At 44.5% G+C, this 12,725-nt stretch overlaps 1 protein-coding gene across 2 annotated transcripts in view; it reads left to right on the forward strand.

Moving 5' to 3' along the window:
* PCNT (pericentrin) overlaps nt 1-12,725 on the forward strand; it is a 243,826-nt gene that overhangs the window by 13,436 nt on the left and 217,665 nt on the right. For both annotated transcript variants that reach the window (XM_074968199.1, XM_074968200.1), the window contains exon 2: nt 11,275-11,481. In XM_074968199.1, coding sequence (XP_074824300.1) covers nt 11,275-11,481 — 207 coding nt within the window. The remainder of the gene's footprint in view (nt 1-11,274; nt 11,482-12,725) is intronic.

A 12,725-nucleotide genomic window follows, 5' to 3' on the forward strand; every position in this document is an offset into this window, starting at 1 on the left:
CAGAGGTGTGAACTGCCCCATTTATCTTAATTAGGTTACATTTTATAGCGCTCTAGCATTTTATAGCGCTCTAACTTGCTGGCTCAGGGGTGTGAGCGCAGCAAGGCTGAACGCTTTAAAGCACTAGTGTAGATAGGCTCTGAGCTCTGGGAGCCATGCTCCCAGCACTCGGAGCTAATCCCCAGCACTCGCACGCAACCACACTCGCACTTCAAAGCGCTGCTGCAGGAGCGTTCCCGCAGCAGTGCTTTGAAGTTTCCAGTGCAGACATACCCTTAGTTAACTTTTGAAAATTCAAGATGACAACATTTGGCATTGAAAATGCATGGAGAATATAAAACAAACAAATTTAATATCAAATACAGGAACTACTGTTGTGATTGAATTATTCATTTGCATAGTGGATTTAGAAAACTCATTATTAAAATGTATCTAAAACTGCCACTGAACTTTGAGAATTTTCACCAGAGTGTCATAGAATCAAGGGTCCTTGTAACAGAATTTCCAGCTTGCTGCAGAGCATGCAGCACCTTGGCTACATTCTTATGTTTCTACCAGCAAATTTAATCCAGTTAGTAACTGAAAAAACAAGAACTAAGCTAATTTGTTTGATTTGCACTTTAAGGCCCTATGTACCCTGGCAAGTTTGCGTGCAGTAAAGCAGCTGTGAGCGCTGTAGCTCCCGAGGTGCGCACACGGCCAAGCCACCGAGTGCGCAGAAACTGTGCAGGTGCAGCGCTCTAAGATAACCACCCCGAGGAGGGGCGTAGAGCTTTCTGTGCTGGGGCTACAGCACTCTGGTGCCAGTGTAGTCACCGGGGTGATGACACTGCTGCGATTGGCCTCCAGGAGGTGTCCCACAATATCTGTTCTTACCTCTCTGCCCGTCGGTTTGAACTCGACTGCCCTGCCCTCAGGTGACCCACTCTCAGCCCCAGCCCAGACAGTCCTGTTTGCTCGGTGATATGTGCAGTGGTCTCAGCGCATCTTTCCAGGTGGCCATGCCTGCTCCACGCACCAGGCGGTCCCCTGCTTGGAGCAATGCCAAGCTGCTGGACCTCATCGGGATTTGGGGAGAGGAGGCAGTGCAGTCACAGCTGCGCTCCAGCCGTTGGAATGATGATACCTACAGACAGATTTCTAGATGCATGATAGAAAAAGGCCGTGACCGGGACACACGGCAGTGCGGGGTCAAAGGGAAGGAGCTGCGGAACGCCTACCGCAAGGCATGGGAGGCAAATTGCCACTCCGGTGCTGCACCCACCAGCTGCCGGTTCTACGAAGACCTGGAAGCGATACTCGGTGGTGACCCCACCTCCACTGCGAAGTCCCCTGTGGATACTTCATTGGCTTGCGTGCCAGTTGAGAGTGCACTGAGCCGGGAGGAGGCAATCTTGGATGAAGGGGGGAGGGGAACCCAGAGGCAGAGGATGACTTGGAGGCCAGAGATGCATGCAGTTAGGAGCTCTTTTCTACCCTGGAGGAGCCTAGCCAGTCACAGCGGTTGGATCTTGCCGAAGCACAAACAAGAGAGGAGGCCCCTGGTAAGTGGATCTGGGTTTGGGAATTGCTGATGTGAGATGTTGGGGGCAGGAGGGTTGCAGGAAGCAGGCTTGTCTCTCACTCTATGCCTAGTTTGAGCAGCGGAACAGGCTGTTGATACACTCCCTCACTTCACGGGAATCTCCGTCCGAGATCTCCAGGAAACTCTTGTGGAGATACTGGGCAATCCGCTGCTGCAGGTTCCTTGACAGAGCTGCTTTGTTTCTTGCCCCATTAACCATAAATTTCCTGCGCCACTGTGCCGTTATGGGTGGGGTGGGGTGGGGTGGGGGGACACCATTGCCGCACAGAGGCTAGCTGCATAGGGGCCAGGGTGGAAGCCACAGGCTTGGAGAAGACCCTCCCTTGATTCCCTGCTCACCCTCAGCAGCGAGATATCTTCCATAATGTTCACCTCCTCCGGAAAGTGTGGGTACAAGAATGATTATCAGGCCCACCCTACAGTGCCAACTCTCCCCAAGTTCCCAAGAGGCATGTGCCCAGTGTATAGCAGGGTCCAGTGATTTACCCTGCCCCTGCGGCTACTCACCATTTTGGAGGTCTTGGGGCTTGTGTGCTTACCTGGGGTCAGCCAGTTAGTGACAGGTGTGAGAGTACTGGCTGTGTTTTAAAGCACTGAAACAGTGTTGTCTATGTTGCAAACAATACTGTTTCTGCAGAGTGCTGCATTTAAACTTCACAGAGATGACCTTGGGAGCTTCCCTCTTTATCGGTGGTAGAATGGTTGTGAAGTATTAGGAAGTGTCCAAGAAGAACTAAGCAGGACTTTGTGTGAAGTTATGATGCACTCCGCCGCTGAGAAAAAGGAATTGAAGGAGTGGCGGGACAGCGAGAAAAAGGACTGAAAAGAGAACGCGGCACACCAGAAAGAAGCCACGGAGTGGCTCTTAACAGTTATGGAGCGCCTAGCGGACGCGCTTCAGCCGATACTAGCTCTTCAGACCGAGCAGCTCTGTGCCTGCCCTCCCCTGCAGCTGCTGTCACAAAACTCTGTCCCGTGGGGGGGCCCCCCCCCCACTGCCTACACACTCCTATCAACCTCCTGGCTCCACTCTCTACCCGCAGCATTCCACTCCTCCCTCCTCACAGTCCAGCAGTGTGGACTCCCACTATGCACTGCACTCAACACCCATCCCTCTGCAGTTTGGCCCTGCTGAAGTACAGCACCCGCTGCATTGTACTCCAAAGGAGAAGGTTGGGTATGATCCCTGGGCATACGCAAATCTGTAGCCATCCCGGGACCCCTCCTCCACTTGAGACCTTCCCTTCCCCCGTCCTCCTCCCTGCTAATGAATTTTTTTTTCCATTTGACTCTTCTCTGGTTGTTGTCTTTCAATAAAAGAATTTTGTTTGAAAGCAATCTTTTTTTCTATTATGTGAAAGCAAAAAGAGCACTGCAAAGCAACATACAATTATGTTAAGGCCCCTTCTTGCATCATGTGCACCATCCACCTCTTAGCATTACAAGCACTGCAATCCCGAGCATAGCAACAAATATTAGTGGCTTTCAGCTTCAGATTACTGCCTCAAAGCATCCCTGATCCTTGTGGCCCCGTGCTGTGCCCCTCTAATAGCCGTGGTCTCCGGCTGTTCAAACTCAGCCTCCAGGCGCTGAGCCTCTGCGGTCCAGCCCTGAGTGAAGCTTTCACCCTTCCCTTCACAAATGCTATGGAGCGTACAGCACGCGGCTATAAGCATAGGAGTATTGACTTTGGCTATGTGACTTTGGCCATGTCCAGCTTCCCATACAGGCATCACCAGCGGGCTTTTAAATGGCCGAATGCACACTCCACAGTCATTCTGCACTTGCTCAGTCTGTTGTTGAACCACTCCTTGCTGCTGTCAAGTTGCCCCATGTATGGCTTCATGAGCCACGGCATTAAGGGGTAGGTGGGGTCTCCCAGAATCACAGAGGGCATTTCGACTTCCCCTGCGGTGATCTTCTGGTCCAGGAAGAAAGTCCCTGCTTGCAGCTCCCTTGAACAGGCCAGTGTTCCGAAAGATGTATGCATCCTACCCCTTTCCAGACCAGCCTGCATTAATGTCTGTGAAACGCCCACGGTGATCCACAAGCGCCTGGAGAACCATTGAGAAATACCCCTTGCGATTAATGTACTTGGTGGCTAGGTTGTCTGGTGCCAGAATTGGAATGTGTGTGCCATCTATCGGCCTTCCACAGTTAGGGGAGCCCATTTGTGCAAAGCCATCCACAATGTCACGCACGTTGCCCAGAGTCACTGTCTTTTGGAGCAGGATGTGATTAATGGCCCTGCACACTTCCATCAACACGACTCCAATGGTCGACTTTCCCACTCCAAACTGGTTAGCGACAGATTGGTAGCCGTCTGGAGTAGCCAGCTTCCACAGTGCAATCGCCATGTGCTTCTCCAGCAAGAGGGCAGCTCTCATTCTCGTGTCCTTGCTCCGTAGGGCTGGGGTGAGCTCATCACACAGTCCCATGAATGTGGCTTTCCTCATGCGAAAGTTCTGCAGCCACTGTTCGTCTTCCCAGACGTGCATCACGATGTGATCCCCTCACTCAGTGCTTGTTTCCCAAGCCAAAAGCAGCGTTCCACTGTGGTCAGCATCTCCGTGAATGCCACAAGCAATCTCGTGTCGTAGCTAGTATGTGTGGCGAGATCTATGTCGCACTCCTCTTGCCTTTGTAGTTTAAGGAGTAACTCCATTGCCACTCGTGATGTGTTATCAGCATGAGCAACGTTCTGGTCAACAGCTCGGGATCCATTCCTGCACCCAGAAAGAGGCAGGGCAGGGTGCACAGTACACAAACCATTGAAAGATGGCACGAAATGCGGACGGAAGCACAGGGATTGCTGGGAAGTGAAGCAATGCATCATGGGGCATTGGGACAGGACCCAGGATGTCCCGTGACCCCTTCCGCCTTCCCACAAGTCTTAGTGGCAAAAGCGAAAGGTGCTCTGTGGGATAGCTGCCCAGAATGCACAGCTCCGAATAGCACTGCAACTATGAACACCCTATTGTGCAGGCAGCTGTCAGTGTGAACACACAACAGCGGTTTTCCTTTAGTGCTCTCTGAGTGGCGCTATAACTGCTGGCGCTGTAAGTTTGCAAGTGTAGATGTGCCCTAAGTTAAGGATCTTTGGGTAGCACTCTATAGAGCATAAACGCCAGTGATTTCAATTCAGTCTTGTGACACTGGTATTTTCACTCATGGACTAGAGAGGGAAGCATAGGCCTGCTTCCTGTACTGTTGGCCATCTGGCAGTATCTACTGTGATACTTTGAGGTGTATTCTGGTAGGAAGTTTACATGTGATATTTCAGCAAAGGATACAGGGGCAGTTGCAAAAATTACTGTACCATGAAATCAGACCACCTTTTAATCAATTTATCAAAGTGCTTTCAGCTTCTTTAAATGAACTGTAATGCTATATCTGACAGCAACAGAAAGTGAAGTCTATTAGTTTGCACAGCAAAGACTTCTATTCCACGTTGGTGGGTAATATGCCTAAATCCACATCCCCTAGCAGTGAAAGTGAGACTCCACAGACCATTCAATTCTTGGCTCTCTTTTGAGATTCTCAACAATGCAAGTACTGACAATAATTTGTCATTTGCAATCCTGTCCATGAAAATAGGGAAGCTAAAAGTTCATTTCACACAGGTCAGAAATCAGACATCAAGTGGTAATGACTGTCAGTGCTGACCTGTATTGTATGGTGAGTGGTAACCTAGCTGTTAAAGGTTTCAGAGTAGCAGCTGTGTTAGTCTGTATTCGCAAAAAGAAAAGGAGGACTTGTGGCACCTTAGAGACTAACCAATTTATTTGAGCATAATCTTTCATGAGCTACAGCTCACTTCATTGGATGCATTCTATTAAAGGCTTTGTAGCTCATCAATTCCAGGAGCCATTATTTACCTGGAGAGGCCATTTAAAGAAAAGAAAAGTAAAATAAATAGAATAATTTATATTCTAGCTTACAATTGGTAAGTAAGCAATTAAGGAAAATGCATCATTGGTTGTTGAGATCTTCTCTGTAACTCATTTCCCAGACAGGAAACACATAGGAGAATGCAGTGGAGAATTGCTGTTAATGTGACAAGTGCTTTATTACCAGGATTTTATGATCTATACATTCTTCATATTATTAGAAAATTAGAAAATACTCACTTTTTAAATTGTGGTATAATTTATAATCATGGAATCATTCTATTAAAAGTGTTAAGTTTTCCTAACTAGTTGGATTTGATATAAGATCTCACCATCCACTAAAATAAATGTGCAACTATATGTCGACACATATCTTGCATTTCCATTGAATTAATCCTTGCTGACACAAATTATTCATCCTGGAGTCAAAAAACTTGCCAAAACTAGAACCAAAATCTAATTTGTTCAGTTTCTACAATCTGTTAAACCATTAGTAAAACCAACTGTTGCCAGCCTTCATCTCACCCCCAAAACTCACATCAATGATTCGTGTATCCCAAGGCCAGAAAGGACTGTTGAGTATTTAGACTGACCTCCTGTTTAACATCGGCCATAGAACTTTCACAAAATAAGTCTTGTTTGAACTAGAGCAAATCTTTTAGAAAAATATCCTATCTTGGTTTAAAAATTGCCAGTGATGGAGAATCAACCACAAATCTTGGTAAATTGTTTCAATTTGAGCGGCAGAGAGTCCTGTGGCAGGTTAACAGACATATTAGAGCATAAGCTTTTCTGGGTGAATACCCACTTCATCGGATGCATGTAGTGGAAATTTTCAGAGGCAGGTATAAATATGCAAGCAAGAAGTGGGTATTCACCCACGAAAGCTTATGCTCCAATATGTCTGTTAGTCTGTAAGGTGCCACAGGACTCTTTGCTGCTTTTGCAGATCCAGACTAACACGGCTACCCCTCCGATACTTGTTTCAGTTTGGTAAATTGCAGCTATGTTTATAAGAATGCTAAATTTCAAACATGCACAACAAAATAGGGGGAAAGTGTTATGTATACACATGCATTTGTCAAAACAGCAAGTACCTTGAGTTTGTTTTAGTAGCTCTAACCAGAAGGTTAACTAATTTCAAATCCATGGCATCCCTACTTTTTGAAAAACTCAACAGATCCAGTGGATAACTAGCTGTAAAGTATTGTGAATGTGCAGTTTTTCATTTAATCCAAATTTGAAACATTATACTTTAACAGCATCCCTTTTTAAAATTAGTCAGAGATTAACTCCATATCATACCAGCAGTGTGGTCCTAAACCAGCAGTGTTTTTAGCATACCATTTTTTCCCTGTAACAAAGTATAATTCTTTACACTTTCGGATCTACATCCAATATGTGGTGTCTTTTTTTACTTAGAAAAACAATGGTGGTACAACAGCATGAGCTTTGGTGCCCTTCCTTGAGTATTTTTTTGTACTGCCAGTCCAAATCTTCTCTATCTACGAATAAAAAGAGTTAGCTTACTTTAAAAAGCCTTCAGTTTCAAGCTTGAAAATACTTTTTGAAGAAATAATTTTTACTTCCCTTTTGTTACTAATATAACTTTAGACATGTAAATCTGCGATCAGCTTTCAAATTTCATGTATTTCCATTTATGTAACTGTGTATTTTTTTTCAAATTGTGTAAGTGGGAGCTTTTAATTAATTTTCATTTGCACCAACATGATGACATCATGGTCTTGGATGATTCTGGGAACTTGTTTTCCATCTCCTCTGTAAAGTGAAGAGTGCAATACACCAGAACTGCCGATGTGTCTTCAGAGATGTGAATGTCTTTGTGACGGGTTCCCCCTGGGTGCCACCTGGAACTGGGGTACTACTGAGCCCCCCCTGAGACACCAGACTGGGCTCCCTTTACACTGTACTGCTGTGACCAGCCTGCCAAGCCCTTTCCCAGGCTCCAGCCTGCTCTTTACCAGCACACATACAGGTAGGGACACACCCAGCTGCAGTTACATACAGATGCTGTGATCAGCTCTGCATGGGGAGGCACAGCAAGGGCACCTCCCAGTTCCTAAGGCATGCACCTCGTCTCTGGAGTGTAAACCCAGAATTATATCATCTTGCACTGCAGAGAGAACTGTACAGTGTAAGCTCATGAAATTCGCTCCCTCCCTCAATGTGGAGAGGAAATATACAACAGCTTTCTGCTCCAAGTTGATTTCCCCACACACTGGTTTTAGACAAAGCAAAATCAAGTTTATTAACTACAAAAGATAAAGTGATTATAAGGGATAGCAAACAGATCAAAACAGATTACCTAGCAAATAAACACAAACTAAGCTTAATATACTACACAGATTGGATATAAATAGCAAATTCTCACCCTAAATGATGATGCAAGCAGACTGAGGCTCTTAAGGGGCAAGCTGCACTAACTTACAGCTTGCAATCCCTAGGTGTTTCATTCACAGGCTAAAAATCCCTTCAGCCTGGGTCTTACGCCCTTTTACGCCTAAAAATCCCTTCAGCACTTACGCCCAGTTCAGTCTTTGTTCCTTAGGTGTTTCCAGGAGTCTCTTTGGGCAGGGAGTCAGTGAAGTACCCCGATGAGGTCACTCCCCTGCCTTGTATAGCTTTTGCATATAGTAGGAACCCTTTGTTTCAAAACTTGGTTCCCATGCCAGTCAGTGGAAAAACACTGGTATCCCAACATGGTGTCCGGTGCCAGGTGACCTGGTCACATGTGGCTGTAGTGTCATAGCAGGCATGAGGCAGTTTGTAGAGTCCTCAGGAAGGGTCCGCCCTGCCCCTCAAGTGAGAGAGAAGCGTCTTCTAAGGCCTGTTGTTTTCTCCTAATGGCCCTTTAACCTGAATGGGCCCTTCCCAGCCAGCCATCTAGACTGAGTGCATTCTGCCTAGTGGGCATTCTCCATGTGTAAACACATTTGTAATAGATACATAGGCAATATTCCTGACTTCAGATACAAAAATGATACATGGATACAAATAGGATAATCATAGTCAGTACATCATAACCTTTCCAATGATAGCTTACATGACCTATCTTGCATAAAATACATCATAGTTATGCCATAATCCTATCATAATAGTTTTATGAAGAATATGGGGTGCAGTGTCAGTCTTGGGTAATGTGTTTAAAGTATTGTGAATATTAACAGAAGTAGGTTTTTTACGTGTAATTATTTTATGCCACAAGGTACACAAAAATAAATTCTACACAGACTGCATTCCGTGCTTCCCCTCAGCAATCCTCACTATTTTTAACCATTCGGAATCCAGGACAATTCCCCCTCAGTCACTAGGAGTCTGTCATCACTAATCTAAAGTTCCATCTTACTCTCTCAGAATGCCTTCTCTCTATTCTCCTCCATTATAGTCAAAACCAAACAAAGCTTCAGCCGCCCGAAGACCCAACAGATTATGAGGGCCTTTCAGAGTCCATAAAACCTGCACCCAACAAATACCAGACTTGGTCTACACTTACACAGCTTTGCTAATGTAAGTTTTAAGTCAGGAGCATGAAAAAAGCACCACGAACAATATAGTTATGCTGACAAAACTCCCAGAGTAGACACGACAAAGCTGACAGAGTGCTTCCATCGGCATAGCTAATGTCATTCAGGAGGTGATGTTCCTACACTGGTAGAAAAACTCCGGTTGGTCTATGCTGCATCTTCACTATGGGGCCATGCTGACATAGCTGTGCATTCGTAGGCTTTATTGTGTAGACCTCTTTTCCTGTCCCTAATGTAGTCACTTGGAGCTCAAGTATAGCCACTGGTGTTTGTGTGGTATTTTTTTAATAAAATACGTTCAAACCAGTGGACCACGTTACAATTTTTATAATGAGCAGTGCATGTGGCTCTCCCACTGATGTAAATGTGAGATTTGCACAAAGATCAGGAGTCAAATATAATCTTTGTGCGGTGGCTAATCTTTTATTATTTATTGTCTTATTTAACCTCACTTTTTGAGATTGTTTTCTGACCTTTAAAACTACCGCTCTTTGTGTCTTTTGATTCTCTTTTCTGATCCTCCTGTTTCTCTCTCCTCTTTCTTTGCCTTTCCCTCTCCTTGCAGCAACCCCTAGTTCCATTACTGTTTTACTTTGTGAGCTTCCCTCTGCCCCCTTCCCCATTCTGACTGATGAATTAATCAGCAATGCAGTAGCTATTGTTGGCATGCAATGCAGCATCATTAGGGTCTGTTGTTAACACTACATTGTGAAGAATGGTGTTTGCATCTCAGACCTTGTCTACGCTACTGGGCTAAGTCAACTAAGTTATACTACTCCAGCTACGATAATGTAGCTGGAGTGGACGTAGCTGAGATTGACTTACTGCAGTGTCTACACCGTGCTGCGTCGATGGGAGACGCTCTCCCATCAACTTACCTTACTCCTCTCGTTCTAATGGAGTACCAGAGTCAAGCGGAGAGGACTCTGCGGTCGATTTAGCAGGTCTTCACTAAACCCGCTAAATCGACTCCTGCTGCATCGATCGCAGCAGCATCGATCCTCATAAGTGCTCTTAACATATCAAGTGGCCTGCATAAACACTTCAAGAGTAGGGAGGTGTTTGGCATTCCTTCTTTAGCAAAGGGACATAGTCTTAAGCACTTTAAACAGATTGTCTAGTATAGAACAGGTATGCAATTGCACAGCTGCTGTTAGGTAATCTATCATTACACAAGTTGCTGTAGATATGAAAAATAATGAATTAGTTCATTTCAGAAAGTACACTTTCCAAAACAAGTGAAATGAAAAGTGCAATCTTGCTTCTTTCAGTAGAGTTTACCGCAACAAAAACAAACTATTTCAGGTATTGATTTTTGTATAGTTAGCATGTAGTAGTTCTACATTCTCAGATTTCTACATTCTATTATGATTTTGAATAGATCTTTTAGCTACTAATAACGGTATTTTACCTATATAGTTGATAACCTATGGCTGTAACCTTGGTGAAGGGTTTTCCCTATTAGAAGAATGTCTGGTCTTATGCTGTGAGTGAGATGTTGGTTGGAATTGCTGCCTACATACAGTGCTAGAGTTTAAAATACTCTAATCCTCTTTAAGATGTTTAAGTTACTGAGGAAAGATGGATAGTAGATTTTGATGGGTGACATTATTTGGAAATCCCTAGGGCTTCATTGGGGCGTGTTAGTTTGATAAAGTAGAGCATCTGATTTTTCAACAGAAGAAATTAAAATGACTTGGCTTAATTAAATTTCTATTTATGTACCTCAGTCTGCTTTCTGTCTGGGAACTTTTGCTATATATTCTCTTGTTGGGAGGGGAAGGGCAAGAAAACTCACCTTTGTCAGTTCTAGTCTTTATATTTGCTGTGGCTAAGATATTTTAAGATATTTTTCTAAGAGGCTATGCTGCTTTCTGTAGGACTTTCAGAGAGACTTCAAGACTGTCTCATTTTTATTGGTTCTAGTATATGGACAACACTTAGTCTCTTACTAATTTATCTGGCTGTAACTTTGGACTATTTCAACATGACAAATATAAGTTAGGAAAGTATTAGTAAAAATTTGATTCTTTTCTTGAAATGAGTCTAACTGTTGTGTGTTTGTGAATTATGCTGCTTCCTAGGTAGAAACTGAATGTGCAGTAAGTAGGAAGATAAAGCAGGTTCTCTGTGAACGTGCATGTTTTGTCAGATCACGAGATTCTTTGTTATCCATGAGTGTGTTAATCTTATGGTCTTGTTATCTTTTCCTCACTTACCTCTCCCTTTATCTCTTTCAATCTTTCCTGCACAGCTTGCTCACTTCAGACAGCGAAAAACAAAAGGTGACAACACGCAGTCGCAGAAAAAGGCGGCGAAGAGGAAGGGCTCGTCTGACCACACGCAAGACATTCCAAAGGAAGAGTGCATGATAGTGGCCCAGGATTCTGATGTTCTTCCAGAACTTAATATAAGTGTAGAGAGTAAGACTGAAGAGACAGAGACAAGATCTGAGAGTAAGGTAAGTCTTATTGTTCACCATGTTTCATCCAAATCTGTCTGCAACTAACAGACTCTTCTTTGAGCTCTCATGTATGTGGATGCCATGCATGGTCTGTCTGTGCCCTCTATACAGAAGTTTGGAAAGCTTTTCTTTAGCAGTGTCCACTAGGGCTTGGACATGCACCCTATATGCTCTTGCACTTCCCTCACCCAAGAAAATAAAATGCGGACCGGTCTTGGCCACCAGCCAGTTCCTGCTCTCTGCCCTGACAGAGAGTTGAAAGCTCTTAATGTCCTTACTTCTTACTTACTTTAATTCTGTAATAATTAGTCTTAGATTTATTAGTCTTGTTTTGTTACCCATTGGCTTACGAAAAAATTAGTTTTGTAGGTAGTAAGTAGTTGTACTGGACTTCGGCTGTTTGCGTCTCCCATCCTCACCGGGCATCACAGCTTGTCCGTTGTGTGGAAGAATTATTCTGTTGGAAGAGGGACATGAGTGCTTATGTTGTTTCAGGGAGAGCCATGTAACTTCTAAGTGTGCTATTTGTAAGGTATTAAAAAAAACACACACAAATCTAGAGTCCAGGCTCAAGATTTTCCTCATGGAGAAATCCATGAGAGCAGCTTCTAACTTAGAGATTCTGAGAGTGGGGACCACAGCCCCTTCCTGCTCGAGCCATGCCTTGAGTGCTCTGGAGGTAAGAGGAATCCCTCATAGCCATCAAGGTGCAAAGAGGCCTCCTAAATCTGACAAGAACTTGCCACATCAGAAGAAGGTCCCAGTGGAATAGTCAGAGACCCCTGTTGCCTGAGGGAGAAAATTCAGTACCAATAGCATGTCTGAGTCCCTGGTACTGCATAAGAAGCCTGAGAAGCAAGCACCAAAGTACTCTGGTGGCATGGAGGCCACATTCAATAATGCTGGCTGTTGAATTGATACCATTCCAGACAGCTTCTTCTGCACTTATTTTACTTTGGGTGCCACACTGGTACTGGAGATCAGAAACACCCCCATACATCAAAATGCTTGGTACCAGGGATTTGGCATCCAAAGAAATCGGCGCCACAGACTTCAGATTCTCACTCAGTTCTCAGGGAGCTATCTGGGTCATCTTTTACAAACCTTTTTTTACATGCTTTTTCTTTCTTCGTTTCCCAAAAATCTCCAATGCAACAGGAGCCCAGGCTACCATTATGAAAATCTAATTATGGCCTGCTGTTACGGATGTTGGTGAGCTTTCTTCCCCTAAACAGATAGTT

The sequence above is a fragment of the Natator depressus genome, chromosome 11, assembly GCF_965152275.1.
Source record: "Natator depressus isolate rNatDep1 chromosome 11, rNatDep2.hap1, whole genome shotgun sequence".
In the NCBI taxonomy this organism is placed as follows: domain Eukaryota; kingdom Metazoa; phylum Chordata; order Testudines; family Cheloniidae; genus Natator; species Natator depressus.